This window comes from Semicossyphus pulcher, unplaced genomic scaffold, assembly GCF_022749685.1.
Source record: "Semicossyphus pulcher isolate SPU_LCO1_2020_fin unplaced genomic scaffold, fSemPul1.0.p SCAF_5, whole genome shotgun sequence".
NCBI classification, from domain to species: Eukaryota; Metazoa; Chordata; class Actinopteri; order Labriformes; family Labridae; genus Semicossyphus; species Semicossyphus pulcher.
Genome location: NW_027211726.1, coordinates 32,232,455 through 32,252,126, shown reverse-complemented (window position 1 = coordinate 32,252,126; position 19,672 = coordinate 32,232,455). Strand labels below are relative to the sequence as shown.

General features: G+C 40.7%; 1 protein-coding gene across 1 annotated transcript in view; it reads right to left on the bottom strand.

Moving 5' to 3' along the window:
• LOC138609464 (NACHT, LRR and PYD domains-containing protein 3-like) overlaps positions 1-19,672 on the bottom strand; it is a 53,915-nt gene that overhangs the window by 14,589 nt on the left and 19,654 nt on the right. Inside the window, exon 5 of the mRNA XM_069682100.1 lies at positions 17,645-17,824. Within this exon, the coding sequence (XP_069538201.1) occupies positions 17,645-17,824 (180 nt within the window). The remainder of the gene's footprint in view (positions 1-17,644; positions 17,825-19,672) is intronic.

The following is a 19,672-nucleotide window of genomic DNA, read 5'->3' as shown; positions in this document are numbered from 1 at the left end:
AAAGGATCTTCACTCAGTTAATTACAAATCAAATATAGAAAGTCAATGAAATCTTTTTGGATAAACTTGTTAAATCTGTTTAATCCTGACCTGAGAGTTTCCAGTGTGCGGTTTGGACTCTCCAGCCCATCAGAAAGCAGCTTAACTCCTGAATCCTGCAGATTGTTGTTACTCAGGTCCAGCTCTCTCAGAGAAGAGGACTGGGAGCTGAGGACTGAGGACAGAGCCTCACAGCTTCTCTCTGACAGTTTACAGCCACTCAGCCTGAAGAGGAATCAACAGTACATAAAAGGAAACAATTACAAGAGATAGTTGTTTTTTCTGAATAAAGTAAAACTACATTTAACATGGAGAATGATGTGTTCACGTACAGAGCTTTGTTGGAGGCTTTGACCACTGGCAGCAGCCTCAGAAGAGCCTCCTCATTACAGGAAATACAGCCGACCAGTTCTCAGCACACTCCTGCTGTGACTTTAATATAAATCCTCACAATGTTGAGTTTTTAACGCAGTCTTTTAATGGTCATTGCTCCATGTTACTGGACAAAGAGGCACCTTTAAAGGTTAGGACTCGGGCTACCTGCAACAGTTGTCAGTGGATAACAGAGGCTGTCTGCTGCCTGAGACCACACTGTCACAGGTCTGAACGTCTGTGGAAGTGCATCGCCTACATCTTAAAGATCTCCGGCGTTCTTTTAAAGAAGCAGTACAGGAAGCCTGGACGGCTTATTTTGCTGACCTGATTTCTTCATCAAAAAGAAATCCCAACGTTTCATAACTATTTAAAACATTGTTTCACCAGCGCTCTCCACATTACCATGTTTCACTGTTGATGACTGCAATACCTTCCTTTCCTTCTGTGTTGATAAAGTAATGACTATTAGGTCCAATATGCATCATAACTCTCATCCACTTCATGCTAGCTCCTCTCTTATTCCTACCGTCTTGAGCTCTTTCCATCCAATCAGCTCACAGGATCACAACATTGGGCCCCTTTCCTCTGCTGTTGGCTTTAGCCCACGTCATTTAGGAGTAATAGTTGATAAATCATCATCTTTTGACAGCCATGTTAAGCAGGTAACCAGATCATGTTATGTCCACCTAAGAAATATAAGTAAACTGAGAACTTTAGTTTCAACTGTAGTTTCACCTCGACGACTGCCACACACTCCTCTCGTCACTCAGCAAGTCTGCGCTTAATCGCCTGCAGTCCACACAGAATGCTGCTGCAAGACTCCTCACCAGGTCTCATATTACCCCCATCCTCACCATGGAGAGGATGTCGAGGACACTGTAAGATGTCTCCAGCCTGAGATGTTGCTCTCTTGGAGAAGGTGTAAGACAGATCAGGTAATCTTATGCCAATGATCTTACTGGCAACTCTTATGATCAATTGTAACCTGTTTCTGTCCCCTAATGACAGGTTACCAAACCAGGAGATTATGGCAAAGGTGAGGACAGACTCTACCATGGAGGAGTAGAACAGATTCATCAGTCTGCTGCACACCCCAAACCAGTTAAGTTGACGGAGAAAGTGCAGTCTCTGCTGTGGCTTTTTGCAGACTGCGTCTGTGTTTTCTTTAAATGTTAGCTTGTTGTCGATAACAACACCCAGGGACTTGTAACACTGGACTTGGTCAACCATCTCACCCTTAATTGCTGTTTTAATTGGTGTATTAGGCTGCCTTCTCAAATCAATGCACGTCTTTAGTTTTACGTACATTTAATTTTAAAAAAGAGTTATCACGCCACTCTATAAAATCGTCCACCACTGGGCCTCGTGCTATTTCCCTTCCTTGTAACAGGCTCACTATGACTGTATCATCTGCAAACTTCAGAATGTGTCTTCCTGGCTGGGAACTTCTGCAGCTGTCGGTGTAAAAAATGTACCAGATTGGTGAAAGGACACAGCCCTGTGGCGAACCAGTGGAGGAGAACAATGTGTCCGACAAAGAGCCATTAATCCTGACACACTGGGATCTGTCCACAAGAAAGTCTAAAATCCATCCAACAATGCCAGGACACAGATTCAAATCATTTAGCAGTTTGTTGGCTAAAATGTGGGGCTGACTTGTGTTAAAAGCAGAAGATAAATCTAAAAATAACAGGTGTGCATGTGTCCCTGGACCTTCAAGGTGTTTAAAAAGTAAATGAAGAAAGGTAAGAACAGCATCATCAACCCCTTTTTTACTCCTATAGGCAAACTGTAGAGGATCCAATGAGTCCTCCACAACTCCAACTAGCTCTCTCTTGATGAGCTTTTCAAATACCTTCATAACTAGTGAAGTCAGGGCCACAGGTCTAAAATCACTAATGCCCTTAGGGGACTTTTTCTTAGCCACTGGTACTATTGTGGACTTCTTCCACAGAGTAGGAACCTTTTGTTGCTCTAAGCAACACTTAAATATGTGCTGAAAAATAGGGGGTAATTGATCTGCGCAGTGTTTGAGAAGATGACCAGATATATTGTCAGGGCCGGGGCTCTTGTTGGTCTTGGTTTTACGGAGTATGTTCCTGACATCTTGTACACCCAATTCAAGCTGTGGAGTGGAGGAGGTTTCTAATTCTATCTGATCAGCTTGTTCTTTAAAATCTTTTGTATCAAACCTGAGATAAAAACGATTAAAATTAGCAGCTAGCCCCTTGTCTGATTTAAAACCATCCATTTTAATATTCATATTACCTTTTTTTGTGCCTGTCATGACTGACATGCCATTCCAGAAACTTTTTAGATCATTACCTTTAAATTTGTCCTCAATTTTATCCCTATAACTGAATTGAGCTTTTTGAATCTCTGCCCTAACCAGTCTTTTTACCTCCCTGTTCTCTTCAACACTGCTATTTTTAAAGAGGTTATGTTTCTTCATTGTTATTTCTTTCAAGGACTTAGTGATCCATGGCTTATTGTTTGGATAAAGTTTAACCTGACGTGTGGGAATACAAGACTCTTCACAGAACCAAATGTAGCTACACACATTCAAAGTAAGTTCACTTATGTCCAGAGTATTTACTGGCTCACGGTGAGGAAACTAAGTCACCCTTACCTGTCAACTGGCTCAGGTCAAAAAATCTTAACCTTTAGTTGCCTTCATTGGACAGGACAGTGGATAGAGTCGGGAATGATGGAAGAGAGACCGGGGAGGACATGAAGCAAAGGGCTGAAGGTCGGAGTTGAACCCAGGGCCTCTGCGTCGAGTAGTGTGCCTCTATACATGGGGCGCGTCTTAATGGCGGAGCTACACCGGCGCCACATACGGTTGTCACCTTGTAAAAGATTATTTTCTGACTTTCATAAACAGGATATGAAGACAAAGCATGGGTAGAGAGGGTCCGTCATGATGGCCTCTGCTGTGGATAACGTTCTGCTGAGTTTCTCTGTGACCTCCAGAGAACATTGGGGCAGTTTGCAGAGTATGAAGCTGTGGGATAGAGGGTCAGCACCTTCAAGTCTGTGGGCAAAGTACTCGGGGAGGAGTGAAGGTAAGAAGGAGCCAGAGATCAACACAGATTGCTTTGTCATCAGCAGTGATGCAGCTACTGTACTGGACTGTTCAGTCTGAAGGAAAGGCTCTTTATAAGTTTATAAATGTTCCAATCATCATCTCTGCTTTATTACAGTCGTCGTTGGGATTCTTCTCTTTGGACCACACATGATGGAGTCCAGATGAACATAACTCAGACTGTCTTAGACCAGCATTTATATATCCAAGTCAAGTTACTGAGCCGTGAACATGAACACAATACTGGTGACAAGATCCTTTGTCAGCTGACCCCTTCAGTGTGATATTAAAGCCATTTTAATTACACACAGCAAATTCTTAGAGTTGCAAAATCAGGAGTTAGACAAAAAATAGTGAAGGAGTTAGATTTTTGGAGTTTATTCTCTCATGTAGACCCCAGCTTGTGTTGAGGGAAACTCTTCGGTGGTGTGAAATATCGAAGTTAATTCACAGGGTGTTGTGGGTAGTGAATAAACACTTCTCCTGAGTTCATTCCTAACGGCTCTCTTACCGCGTCAAGCAGTGATCACTTTGACTTCCTCGAGAGACAGGTAAAAGTGCAATTTTACGTCTCAAACTAAATGTTAACGTGTGACGGATTTTCTGTTAGTGTAATATAACGTTATTGCTTATATTTGCTACGACGAACTTGCTAGTTAGCTGCTGACAGTAACTTAATTGCACCGCCCCTGTTAAACGCGCAGAATACACTGTGAACCTGAAGTTAGCCACGTCTTCCTGCATGTAATTAACGTTTTAACGTTCTTCTCGTTACTTCTGTTTTTGATCAATTGTAAGATAGTTAGCGTTACGTTACAGCATTTCTAGTTCTATCGAAATATTCACGAACATGTGTTGTTTCCGTTAGATTTACGTGTGCGGAACCAGCGGCCTCTTTGAGGAAGGTATCCGACACGGACACGGGACATGCTTTGAGGGAATGCTGAGAAGGGAACGTTTACACATTTGCCTCCTATTTATGTTGAATCAACAGCCCAGACAGCAGCGCGAGCCTGTCTCCACTGTTAGAGATTGTATTATTTTAATTAATAGCAGGGAGACACAGCCGGATCAGTTGTTAAACCTAAAGTTGCGCTAGCTAACAAGCTAACAGTAGAGTGCAATGATGTAAGGTACGGTAGGCTAACACCTCTGGGGAGCCCAGGTGAGCCCAGCATCTTTAACTTGCTGAATGTTTGTAAGAGCACCTAAAACCTGTGATAAAATACCCTTGTATATCTTCTACAAATGTCACTGTATAAACTACTTAGACAAAGTAGCGCTGTTAAAACCATACATATCAGAACAATGCCTGGTTTGCTTTACTCGAACATGTTAATGGATTAACTTTGTGTTGAACATACAATCACATCAGCCCCAACAGAGACTCATGTTACAGTAACAATCTTTACTTGTTACTTATTTCAGGGGTTTTTTGCCATTTTTTTGGAGAAATCTGGCACGAGAATTTTCTTTGGGAATAATAAAGTTATATCTTGTGTTCAAGATGTTGATAAAGGTGAAACATGGAGGGACAAAGAAATATGTCAAACTGGAAGACGTCAGCTTCATGGAATTTATCACTGCAGGTAAGTTTTTTTTGGTTTGTCTGAAGGCATTTAAGGGAAAGTAATAATAACTTTGTTGATGGCATCATGACTGTTGTGCTTCAGTGCAGCAGAAGTTTCTCCTACCAGAAAATAAGCCACTGAAAGTCACGGATGAGCAGGGCATAGAGGTGGATGAGGATGTCTTTCCAGAGCTTGCAACAATCAAAGAAGTGTGCTTTGTCATCTACACTGATGATGGTAAAGTGATTTCAAATGTCAGTTTCATTTTCAGTTTGAAGATAAAGTAAATATATATATTAGTATATATATATTTGAACAAACATTGATTAGATACCAAAACAACATTCTATGTACCATGTATATTTCAGACCTCCCACGAGCAGAATCATCCAAGCATATGGCTGAAAGTACAGACTCGACAGAATACGTGACACTTGTGGTAGGAACTATTTTGGTATTTGTTTATAGGACTTACAAAATAGTCATCTGGAAGTTGGGCAAGTTGGGATTTTGGGTTAAGCTAGCACACAAAATCTTTTATTTTAGCTAATTGTTCAAATGGTGTCTATTTCTCAGTCACAGTATAATGAACTTTAGGAGGCCACAGACTGAAGGACAATTTGTTTCCACTTCCACAATTTAAATTGGTTTTCTATTTAAGTGATCACAACTTACTCCATGAGATTGTCATGGCATCCTGTACATATTTATCATAGACTTCCTGATGCTTTGTCAAAGACAATTTCAGACTGTTGTCTGTATTCATCTCAGATGGTGGTGACCAGGCCCCGATTATATGGTAAATGGTAGCATTGTGGTTCTTAATTTTTGATTGTTTGTGCCCTGTATCCTCAGATATTTCAATCCTGCAGCAAGATGGTGAAGGGCCTTCATCTCCAAGTCTAACAGATACATTGTCCATCTCAAGCTTAAGCAGTCCAGCTAGTGACACATGTGATGCTGGATGTCCAATTATTCAACCTGTCATGGACAGCACCCATGCAAGAAATGTATTTTAATTATTTACTTTTACACTTTTTGTTTGCCTGACTCTTAAAACAAGATTAAGAAAATTGGGGTTACGGAAATGAAAAATTATCTTAGTTTATCATTTGTATAATAAATATATGGAGATAGTTATTTTGTTTAAAAATCACATCTTATCTTTGCTGTCATGTTATCTTCTGTCTTCAGATAGTGGAGCAGATTCTCACTACTAAGCCAGCAGGGAGGACAGTCGTCAATGAGTATGAGGATAGTTTGAAAGATTCTACTCGGTGATTAATGGTGAACATCATAGTAGCTCACATGCATGAAAAGGAAGGGTAAGTGGCTTTTTGTTTATAACATGAAATTTACTTTTGTGAGGAGGAAAGAATCATATGACAATGAATTATTTTGCATTTGCAGGAGAGCTGTAACTAAAGCCACAAAGGAGTTCCATGCCCTTGGGATTGTGGCTCTCTTCCCATCTTTGAAGGATCCATACTCCAAAAAGTACGGTGGCCGACAAGGTCAAACGCGCTGCAACAGCCCAAACGATTTCGATTAGAAGACACGAGCTGCAAATACAGAAACGATGTAAATTCAAAAACACACAAACCCAGAAAACACATGCAAAAGAAAAACGCGGCAAATACAGCCCTCACAACGGAAGTGCTCCAGGCCTGTAGGGGGCGCTCGGTTATTAACGGGAGAGAGGGGGAGACGAGACGAGTGAATTTATTACTTCTCAGACTTTCTAATGTTAGACGCTGCTGGAGCGGAGCGTCTCTGTTGGTCATGTACTACTGACAACTTTAAAACATGAGCAAAGAATTCACAACTTTTGTTGAGACACGGCTCCTGATCAACTGATAGCTTTGCTAAAGTAACCGCTGCTAATTATAGCTTCTGTTAGCCGTGCAGCTAGCGGTTCTTTATGATTACTCTGTCCGGCTCGGCGTCAAATTGTTTAAAGGGAAGATAAATATGTAAAAAGTTCTTCCATGTCAGTCAGGTACATCCTTGGGCGCATTTGATGAGCTGTTCAAGTCCCACTTTGTTTTCAGTGGGAAATATGATGATGCTCTGTCCAGCCTGTACACATTTTTGCAGACTACTCTGTACAACATAGATATTGGCTAGGCATGCACGATAATTATCGGACGGATAAATAATCGGTCGATATGGGGGGAAATTACATCATTTTTATTGCTCCGATAAATAAATGTAATCCGATAAATAGATCTGATAAAGTTAGGGAATTGGTGAAATTGCTTGCTAGACATTTAGCGCCTTTTAAAACAGGCCGTGTTGCGCTCGTGACATCATCTACCGCGCTTTACTAGCAGGACCCAAGGCAAGCTGGCCCCGTGTCTGCCTGACTGGCTGCGCTAACAGCAGGACACCGGAGCTAGCATGTCTTCGCCAGTTTGGTTGTTTTTCTCGGTGGCAGCAGATGACAACACCATTGCTATTTGCAAAACATGTTCAACGAGGATTCCGAGAGGAGGAAAGAAGACGGCAAGTTTTAACACGACAAATCTTATGTCTCACCTGAAAGGTCTTCATCGCGGCGAAGCTATATTAAAAGAATATGAAGCAGCCGCGGCAGCAGCTACTAGCGCCAAGGCTAAAACAACATCACGGACCGTGGACGTCCCCATTCAGCAGGCATTTGAAAACTGTAAAAAGTTTTCTAGAGACAGCGAAAAGGCTAAAGCCATAAACGGCAACGTAATGGGATTCATAGCGCTTGACGACCAGCCTTTTTCTGTGGTAGAGGATCCGGGTTTTCACAAGTTAGTAGCGCATTTGGAGCCACGTTACACCCTCCCAAGCTGCCGCTTCTTCTCGGATGTGTCCCTCCCTGCCTTGTACGATTTAGTCGCCACACACATTCATAATTTGATCGACAAGAACGGACTAAACATACGTTTCACCACGGACATATGGACTTCTGACGTTAGTCCGGTCAGTTTGCTTAGCTTAACGGCGCAGTGGTTGGATGAAGACTTTAGGATGCAAAAAGCCTTGCTGCACGCACAGGAGTGCTCCGGGTCGCACACAGCGACAATGATATGCCAAGCTTTTGAAACCATGCTTGAACGGTGGAGTATAACAAAAGACAAAGTGCATGTTGTGCTCAGGGATAATGCACGCAATATGTCCAAGGCCATGGAGGAATGTGGGCTCTCAAGCTTGGGCTGTATGGCACACACTTTACAGCTCGCCGTAAACGAGGCTGTGTTGAGCCAAAGAAGCATCATAGGCTGTGTTTCGATCAGCAGGAAGATGGTCGGTCACTTCAAACACTCCCAACTAGCCACCTCCCGTCTTAAAGACTTACAGACACAACTAGGCATGAAAGACACAAGGCTTCAACAAGACGTGCCCACGAGATGGAATAGCACGTTCTACATGCTAAGATGTTTGTTGGAGCAGAGGCGAGCCCTTGCAGCATATGCAGTAGATTTTGAATGACCTGCTTTTCTGAACGCACATCAATGGACTTTAACTGAAAACATGTTGACTATAGTTAACCCGTGTGAACAGCTAACAAAAGACATTAGCTCAGCTACAGCCACAGCAGCTGACGTGATCCCCTCCACTGAAGCCTTAAAACGTCTGTTAAACAAGACTGTTGCAACAGATCATGGAGTTCAAACTTCAAAGAGCATCCTACTGCAAGCCATAGAGCAGCGATTCAATCACATCTATACAGAGCCCCTGTTTCATCTTGCATCTTTCAAATCCCGGTTCCCAGACTTTGCCTCGCTCGCAAGGAAATACCTGTCAGCCCCTTGCACCAGCATAGACAGTGAACGTTTGTTTTCTGCGGCTGCAAATGTTATTGATGAACAAAGAAACAGAATTGGGTGTGAGAAGGCAGAGATGCTTCTTTTTATCAAAACAAATCTCCCACTGATGCCCTCACATAACAAATAGAAAAGACAAAGTAGAGATTAGACAAAGTGACAAGTGAAAAGATGTACTTTGGAGGAGGGTAAGAAATGTTGAGTAGTGGAAATTGGAAATCGTTTTAAGTTGTTTTTTTTATTTTAAACTAGAAAATTTCAGAGGAATCTCTACGATGCCCTATGCAGTTAAAGCAGTAATATTTCTATAAACACCTTTTGTTGAGGATGCACTTTGTTTGTTTTTTGTAGTTGAGGTTGACAGATGTCAATGCATTTAATTTATTATATATTTGAAAAACCTTTGACTTAAAAACTACACAAATACCTACCTCATCCTCACGTACTAAAGGTTGAATAGATGTATTCCTTTGTTATGCAAAAATACTTGAATATGATGCAGATAAACCAGTCATAGTTCTGTTAAACCCTTTGCTTGAGGGATGCAGAGTTGATTTTCTGAATTAATATGTAAAATGTCTTTTGCTGCTGTTCTTTTTTAATCTATAGCAACTGACCACAGGCCTTAAGATTACGTTTTGAAAAGCCTATACTAAGATGCACGGAAATTCACTGTGTGCAATCACAGTAGATTTTATTTGTATTTAATTTTTGTTTCAACTACTTGACTATGTGTGTGATATGACACATCCCAAGTGTATCCAATAGTTTTTATTGTTTATGAAGTATTGTGGTGCCTTACTCATACAAAAAATAAATGAACATTTGAAGAGCCAGGACTGTTATTTGCTGTTATAGTTAAACCAGAGCTACTAAAATATTAGTTTTTCATCACTCTTACATTTTTTATTTTCCTAGGTGCACAAACTGCAGATTATATAAAGATTATATTAAATATAAAAATATGAACTTATCGGTTATCGGTATCGGCTACGAGAAGCAGTTAATTATCGGTTATCGGTATCGGTTTGAATTTTTCATATCGTGCATCCCTAATATTGGCACAATGGAAGAAACGCCAAAAGTCAAGGAGTTGAGAGCAAAGTTGTTGAACAAGCCGTAAAAAGTTCAAGCAGCAAAAATGTTGAGATGTTTCCTCTGTGCGTCATCCTTTGGTACAGCCTTACTTTTATTCAGGCACCTCAAACTAATGCATGGAATCTATCCTGGGAACAATCTGAGGCTAAAATGTGGTCAAATAGGATGTTGCTTACAATTCTCTAGTTATTCTGGGTTTAGAAGACATCTCATAAAGATACATGCGCATATTGTCAACACATGTGCAACAGAGGAGACCCATTCCAACCATGCCATTCAAGAGCACAATAATCCTCTGTGCCTAAATGATGAAACACCTTCCACTTCATCTCAGCACCAAAATATTGAAGCAGGCCCTTCAGTGTCAACGGGCAGCAAAGATATGTGTGCATCAATTATTGCCAAGCTTTTAGGAAGCGGTGTACCAAATACTGTAGTGCTTTCTACCATCGAGAATTTAGAGGAATTTGTGGGAGACTTACAGTCTAATATTCAGGACCATGTACTAAACTTACTACCTTCCGGCAGTCCTGCAAGATCAGCCATAGAAGAGTTATTTAAAGGTATTGACAACCCTTTTAGCCACTTGAATTCTAACAGTAAATGGAAGAAATATTTCACAGAAAAATGGGATATTGTACCAGTTGAAAAGCGTCTAGGTATAAGGTTTGATACCAGACGAAATAGCAAAAGTGGAACCTATGAGCAAGTTCCAATCATTGACAAATTCATATATATTCCCATACTCAAAACACTCCAGTTCATCTTCAAGAATGAAACTATTCCTGAGATGATGCAAACATCTACTCAGAGTGACAAATACGAGAACTTCTGTGATGGAAGCTACTTCAAAAGTCATCCCTTGTTTTCAAGTGACAAGTTTGCCCTCCAAATCCAGTTGTACTATGACGATGTTGAGTGTGCAAACCCACTAGGGTCAAAAAAAGGTATTCATAAAGTTGGCTGTCTTTACTTCATCCTCAGGAATCTTCCACCCAAGGTGAATTCTGCCTTAATGAATATTCATCTAGTATCATTGTTTCATGCACAAGATGCTAAGAAATACGGCATTGATGAAATTCTGAAACCCTTAGTAAGAGACATGAAAATATTAGAGACAACTGGGGTTGCTCTTCCATTTGCTGAATTTCCTGTACGTGGCACTCTTGCACAAATTACTGGTGATAATTTGGGTATGCACAGCATTCTTGGATTCTTGGAGTCATTTAGTGCAAATGACTTCTGTAGACTTTGCCTAATTGATAAATCTTCAGCTCCGTCAGTTTTCTCAGAAGATGACCCACGTTTGACCATAAGATCACCAGTTCTCAATGATCAACATTATTCTTCTTTGGTAGATGATCCAACTTCTTCATTTGGCATCAACAGAAAGAGCATACTGAACACTTTGCAGTATTTCCATAATGCAGAAAATGATGCAGTTGACATCATGCATGACATTTTGGAAGGGGTTGGTCAATATGAGGTCAAACTTCTATTTGAATATTTGATTGAACATTTCATCTCCAAAGAAAGCCTCTTGAATAGGATTTATGCTTTTAATTATGGCTATGTGGAAAAGAAAAACAAGCCAACAAATGTAAAGCTTGACTGTGTCGGACATGGAATAGGGTTAAACGCATCACAAACACTGTGTTTGATCACCTTTGATATTTGGTGACCTGGTATCAGAGGATGATTTGCACTGGCGCTTGATGCTCTTGTTGCTGAACATAATAAACATTGTGTTCTCATACTCAATCACTGAAGGGATGACCGTGTATTTAAAGCACCTTATCATTGAACATCACCAGCTCTTCAAAGAACTGTACCCATCAAAGAACTTGATTCCAAAACATCATTTCATGGTCCACTATCCGAGGTGCATTCGAAAAATTGGACCCCTCATTCATATCTGGACTATGACTAAGGCTATGGCTATGGCTGGACTATGGCTAAACACCATTTTTTTAAGGATGGTGGGAAAAACTTTTTAACAGTATCACTTGCAAGGAAACACCAGTTTGCAGTAGCCTATCATTGGGAATGCCTGACTTCAAAAGCAATTGAGTCTGGTCCAGTCAAAATGTGTTTACTTGAAACACTAGAGTGTACAGAGCATGTGTCTACATATCTTCACATTGATTCACAAGCCACTGTCAACCTGACAAACTGGGTAAAGTGTGAATATCGCGTTGGCCTCTTTGTTTGTACTGACACAAGAAAACACACCAGTCTTCAGCAAAATAACTTCTATCATTTTGCACAATGGTAAAGTGTTTTAGTTCTAAATGAACATGAAACTTGTTTCCATGACCATTTCCATGCTTTCCAAGTTAGTGAAAACATCCCCAGGAAGATACTGGTTCTAGAAAGGGAGAAATTAAGACATTTCAAAAGTTTGGATTCTCAAATGTCCTATGGGTGTGATTTTTATTTTGATGTTGTGTCAGAGGGCTGTATTATTTAATCTGTTGGCCTAAAATGCCTAAAATGTTGGCCAAACTGAATGTATTGAATTCATGTTTTACGTTCTTGTACATGTTTTCGTGCTTTAACAGCACGTTTAACATTCTATTTCATGTTAACATAATCCTGCATTACAGAGAAGTTTGCTTTCAGAATCCTAACAGACTGCTGTACATTTACATTTAAGGTTGTTTTAAAAATGATCACACTTGCACTTTCCTCAGAAAAGTTTATGCAGCACAGAGGGATGTGGTATGGTATATTTTTTTCCAGTTTTGCTGAAATATGCAAATTTATTTTTTTACTACATATTTTTTATTTGTGATTTCCATTTGACCACACAATTTCCTAACTGTTAAGCTGCCATTGTAGCTGTTTATTTTAAATGTGTATGCTGTTACATGTTTACACTGTTACTGAAGAAAGCTTTTACTCGAAATGTAACTTGTTACAAAAGTTAATATTCATGAAGCAAGGAGTTGTGAACACACTTTCTGTCACGCCCACTGCTGCCTCCTAGCAGGTCTCTCTCCCTCCCTGTTTCTGTGTGTCTGTCTCTGCTTAATTACAGGAGTGGGTTCAGGTGTGTGGGAGCCAGTGGGCAGCTGCTAATCATCTAATCAACAAATACCCAGCTTCTTCACCACCACACTGCCAGATCGTAGACTCAGTTTGACAGTCAGTATGCTTCGGCCTTTTGCTCTCCAGATTTTGCATTCCTGTGTCACTTACCCTCGTTTCTTCTGCCTGCAGTGCCTTGGACCTGCTCCCACCACCAGCCTACTCCTGGAATCCTTTTTGACCCACTCCCTCAGGAAAAGAACCTTGGCTCCCCTTATACCTCAGCCCTGCCTTCACCTTCGTACCTTTTTTGAGTTTGTAATACACTCTTTTGATTTGAAACCAGCCTCAGTGTCTGTGTTCTGCTTCTTGGGTTCAAGTTCCTTTTTCCCCCTGAACACTTTCTGGATGTGTTCAAATAAAGGCATTGAAGTAATTTATGTGCTTTTTGTATTAATTTTCATCTAAAAAACATTTTTTGTGATTTTATATATTAACTCTGTAAGTGTTCAATAAAGGGATAGTTCGGATTTTTTGACCCCAGTTGTATGATATACATGCCAGTAGTGTAGCAGATGCAAAGCTATTTGCTCACTCACCGAGTCCCGTGGTCGGACTTCTGTCCGGTTCCGAACGTAAAAAAAGTAGTTCCGGTGAGATGCCAGGGTCATGAAACCAAAAAGTTTTACCCTAAAAAAACAACACAGAGGCAAAGGTGATCCATTTTCAACACAAAACCACCCTCCGCGGATTTCATATACCGCGCCGTTTTTTGGCACTATTTTCTCTCTCGAACAATCCAGTATCACTACGCCTGCGGCAGGCCGGTCTCTCAGGTGACGTGATCCATCAGCTGTTTTGGAGAGAACACGCTGGAATTGTAACTTGGCAGAGGACGTTTGTTGACACAGAGGAGATACTGGTCAAAATGGTGCAAATTTGTGATTTTCCAGGCTGCAGTAACAAAAATATTCCACCGCACGTATTTCATCGTTTTCCCGCGGATCGTGCCCTACGAGAACTTTGGCTTGTTGCAGTCGGGTTGAGCATACGTACCAAGGCGATGAGGGTAAAAAACACTTCGCGTTTGCAGCGCGCACTTCACCGAAGAAGATCCCTCCACGCCCAGGACAGAAGAAAATGCATATCTTGAAGAGCACGGCGGTGCCCACACCCCAGGTAAGAGAAACTAGGTAATACTAACGTGTGTTTGTGCGTGTGTAGAAGTATAAACATATTTGCATATGTGTATTAACAAGTTACATTCTATCTTATAATATTCCGTACAATCATTGTTTTAAAAGGTATGCACTTCTGTTGTTCTTGATAAGAATCTCTTGAGGGACCTGAGTCAAATGACTTTATTAAAGCACACTGGTAAGTTGGAATAAGCTTATGAATATTATGTGGACCGTGCCTGACGTATTTATTCCCAAAACGATGAGCTCTCCCAGTGACATCGAGACTAAAAAGCTAAGAGCTGGAATCATTTCCAAACATTCCAATGCTTCAATCAGAGAAGGACATGTCAGAGAAATGTCACATACACTGCAGGAGAAAACACAGATTATGTTGCCTGGTCTTTGAGCCAACAATTAATCAGCAAATGTACTGTATAAAACTAAAAGGTTTTGGAGGCTTTGAAATGTTATGTGTGAGGCTGTTATAGAAATGTGCATGACAAATGTCTAAATAAAATCAGTTGTTTCAGGGGATCTTGAGGTTTTCCACAGCGCTATCCTGAAGTACGCTGAGAAGAGGAGGCACTTCCAATACATCACCACGCAGGCACGAATGCAACTGAGTGTTATTGACCACAACCACAATGTTGGCCGTCAGCAGGATACTACTCAGGCTGGTAAGCATGAAAGATGAAGCAAAAAAGGTAGCTTCAATTTGTATGGTTTTTTTGTATAATGGACTTGGATTACATCTAGTCAGTTATCAGTTGTACTAACTTCCAACTGATGGTTATTTTTATTCCCCCAGGGAAAGAAAAATACAATGTGTTTCACTCCAAGCAATCAAGTCAAGGGGTGGCAAGGAAGCTCTATGTGCCAACCTCTCAGAGTTTCAGGAAAGACTTGGTGCAGCGTGTCATCCAACGGCGACTTGACAAGAACATCAAGCTTGGAGATAAGCAGTTCCACATCCATCCTCCTGTCAACATACCGGCCAATATAGCTCCAACTCCAAAGCCAGACAAGGATGATCTGGTGGCACAACATGCAACACGATTTCGAGGCAAATAGGGACCTGTTTGAGACTTTTTAGCTCACAGAAAGTAGGCCCAAACCAAAGTTTTGCTGCTCTCTTCTGTCAGAGACGCCTCACTTCAGCTGTTGTTTGTGAATAACAAATTGCCCATTTGGATGCTGCTTATTTATATATGTTTATACATATAGAAATTATATATATTTATATATTTGTTTTTTAATAATTGTGTACTTTTGTACAAAAGCAGCGTGCACTATAGTTATATAGTTATGGGAGAGAATGTTTGAAACTCAGAGATGTAAATAGTTATATTCTTTATTTTCGTCTGCAATTTTATTTACAAAAACTTTTTAGTCCAACCATTAGTCTTCCAGGCTTACATTTGGTTCACAATGCCTGAAAATTATTTTTTAACAATTGAAAATATATAGGTAGGTGCTTTCAATTTGTGTGTTTCTTAAAAATAAAATTAAATATATTTTAAAGAAAAAGGAAACATGCGTCTTTCAGGGTAACACTCAACTTTAAAAATGAACTTGCCAAATCAGATTTCAACACAACTAAAACAAACCCAGTGCTTCCTCTGACTCTTTGAAGCCTACATATTGTCCATTTGGTGATGGATATGTCTGTCTTATGGTGTCCACCACACATGAAGGAAGAACTCTCCTATTGCCTTTTCCCAGCTGTTCTCCTTTTAGGGCCCATTCAAGCACGATCCGATAGCCAACCAGCCTGTATTGTCTGAAAAATAAAACAACATAACATGTTTAGTCTGAGCATACTGTATGTAAAATGCTAAATGGTCAGTTACAAGCACATGTAAGACGTATTTATGATTGACACGTTGAGTTGAGTTGTAGTATAGATAGATAGATATATATATCTATAGATATATAGATATATATATATTGAAGTATAGATAGATAATGTACTTTATTTATCCCCAAACTGGGAAATTGTGGGTAGTATTAGGATTATATAGCCTACTTAGTGATCAATTCATATTGTATAACAGAACAATAAGTTACATTATAATATTATATTCTATTATATCATAATCACAAAGACAAACAAGCCAACACAACTGTATAATATTCTATATCACTATTCAATAACAGTGTAGTAAATATTCACCACCTAAGACTCAGACTCCACGAATACCCTCATGGATACGAATGAATTCCATGATTGTTGTCATAAGAGACGATCATAACAACACTTACTCTAAAGACAGCTGTCCGTCGGGTCCAGCTGGCCTGGGACGCCTCTTCCAGTTAATTTTGGGTATGTGGAAAAAGGTCTGCAAAACGCCAGCATTCAGGAGCGCCAGAAAGTCCTGGTGGTTTGTGATACAGGTAGAAGCGGATGCGCTGGCTTCCTCTGAGATTGAGAGATCTTGCAACTGCGGCATGTCCAGCTATCATTCCCGACAGCAGTAGCTCTCCAACTCGGTGGGCATTGGCTGGCACTTCCCACAGGTGCACCACCAGTTTTCATGCAGTCTATCTCTCGTTTCAGCGGGCCCCTCATCTGCTTGCACAGCTTCTGTTTCTCTCCTTTCTCTCTCTGCCCGTTCTATGTCCATCTGACGAAGTTCAGCATCCGTATATTCAGGTTCATACAGATATCCCTTTGGATCCGGAGTAAAAGGTAAATCTTCTTCATCACTTTCACAGTCCGACATGTTTACTACTTACGTGAATGGGTCAGAATCAACGTGAAACAGCTGTTAGGTCGGCTTACCTGAGAGACCGGCCTGCCGCAGGCGTAGTGATACTGGATTGTTCGAGAGAGAAAATAGTGCCAAAAAAACGGCGCGGTATATGAAATCCGTGGAGGATGGTTTTGTGTTGAAAATGGATCACCTTTGCCTCCGTGTTGTTTTTTTAGGGTAAAACTTTTTGGTTTCATGACCCTGGCATCTCACCGGAACTACTTTTTTTACGTTCGGAACCGGACAGAAGTCCGACCACGGGACTCGGTGAGTGAGCAAATAGCTTTGCATGTGCTACACTACTGGCATGTATATCATACAAATGGGGGTCAAAAAATCCGAACTATCCCTTTAAATAAAACAATTTCACTGTTAACACTGTGAAAGAGTTCACCTAAAATGAACTCTAAATGAGAGTGCTTTTTCCTCTTAATGGGAGTAGTGTTTTAACTCCCAGAGGAGTTCAGTTTTAACTTCTAAAAAGAGTTGAAAGATCAACTCCCGGAAAAGAGTAACTTTAACTATGCCCGAGAGTTTATTCGATGGTCTCACATGTACACTCAAATTGAGTTGATTTTAACTCAGAAAGTTTATTCCAAAGGGCCGAATTTGCTGTGCAGGGTTATTCAGACTCACAGGACTGAGAGCTGAGAACTGAGCAAATATACAGAACATGTGAGCTCAGAGGGTTATCATTTTCACACAGCTGCACACTAACCTGAGAGTTTCCAGTCTGCAGTGTGGAGTTTTTAGACCGGCAGACAGAAGAGTCACTCCTGAATCCTGCAGGTTGTTGTTACTCAGGTCCAGCTCTCTCAGAGAAGAGGACTGGGAGCTGAGGACTGAGGACAGAGCCTCACAGCTTCTCTCTGACAGTTTACAGCCACTCAGCCTGAAGAGGAATCAAAAGTACATAAAAGGAAACAATTACAAGAGATAGTTGTTTTTTCTGAATAAAGTAAAACTACATTGAACATGGAGAATGATGTGTTCACGTACAGAGCTTTGTTGGAGGCTTTGACCACTGGCAGCAGCCTCAGAAGAGCTCCTGCTGTGATTTTAATATAAATCCTCACAATGTTGAGTTTTTAACGCAGTCTTTTAATGGTCATTGCTCCACGTTACTGGACAAAGAGGCACCTTCAAAGGTTAGGACTCGGGCTACCTGCAACAGTTGTCAGTGGATAACAGAGGCTGTCTGCTGCCTGAGACCACACTGTCACAGGTCTGAACGTCTGTGGAAGTGCATCGCCTACATCTTAAAGATCTCCGGCGTTCTTTTAAAGAAGCAGTACAGGAAGCCTGGACGGCTTATTTTGCTGACCTGATTTCTTCATCAAAAAGAAATCCCAACGTTTCATAACTATTTAAAACATTGTTTCACCAGCGCTCTCCACATTACCATGTTTCACTGTTGATGACTGCAATACCTTCCTTTCCTTCTGTGTTGATAAAGTAATGACTATTAGGTCCAATATGCATCATAACTCTCATCCACTTCATGCTAGCTCCTCTCTTATTCCTACCGTCTTGAGCTCTTTCCATCCAATCAGCTCACAGGATCACAACATTGGGCCCCTTTCCTCTGCTGTTGGCTTTAGCCCACGTCATTTAGGAGTATAGTTGATAAATCATCATCTTTTGACAGCCATGTTAAGCAGGTAACCAGATCATGTTACGTCCACCTAAGAAATATAAGTAAACTGAGAACTTTAGTTTCAACTGTAGTTTCACCTCGACGACTGCCACACACTCCTCTCGTCACTCAGCAAGTCTGCGCTTAATCGCCTGCAGTCCACACAGAATGCTGCTGCAAGACTCCTCACCAGGTCTCACATTACCCCTGACTTCAACTTCAACTTTTACTTTATTGTCCCCGAGGGGAAATTTGTTTTGCATCCAAGTAAGACAAAAACATTTAGAAAACACAAACACATAGACTCGGTTACAAAGAACATTAAAACGTATAAGAGTTCATTAAGAATACATCAAGTGGGGCTGACTTGTGTTAAAAGCAGAAGATAAATCTAAAAATAACAGGTGTGCATGTGTCCCTGGACCTTCAAGGTGTTTAACAAGTAAATGAAGAAAGGTAAGAACAGCATCATCAACCCCTTTTTTACTCCTACAGGCAAACTGTAGAGGATCCAATGAGTCCTCCACAACTCCAACTAGCTCTCTCTTGATGAGCTTTTCAAATACCTTCACAACTAGCGAAGTCAGGGCCACAGGTCTAAAATCACTAATGCCCGTAGGGGACTTTTTCTTAGCCACTGGTACTATTGTGGACTTCTTCCACAGAGTAGGAACCTTTTGTTGCTCTAAGCAACACTTTAATATGTGCTGAAAAATAGGGGCTAATTGATCTGCGCAGTGTTTGAGAAGATGACCAGATATATTGTCAGGGCCGGGGCTCTTGTTGATCTTGGTTTTACGGAGTATGTTCCTGACATCTTGTACACCCAATTCAAGCTGTGGAGTGGAGGAGGTTTCTAATTCTATCTGATCAGCTTGTTCTTTAAAATCTTTTGTATCAAACCTGAGATAAAAACGATTAAAATCAGCAGCTAGCCCCTTGTCTGATTTAAAACCATCCATTTTAATATTCATATTACCTTTTTTTGTGCCTGTCATGACTGACATGCCATTCCAGAAACTTTTTAGATCATTACCTTTAAATTTGTCTTCAATTTTATCCATATAACTGAATTGAGCTTTTTGAATCTCTGCCCTAACCAGT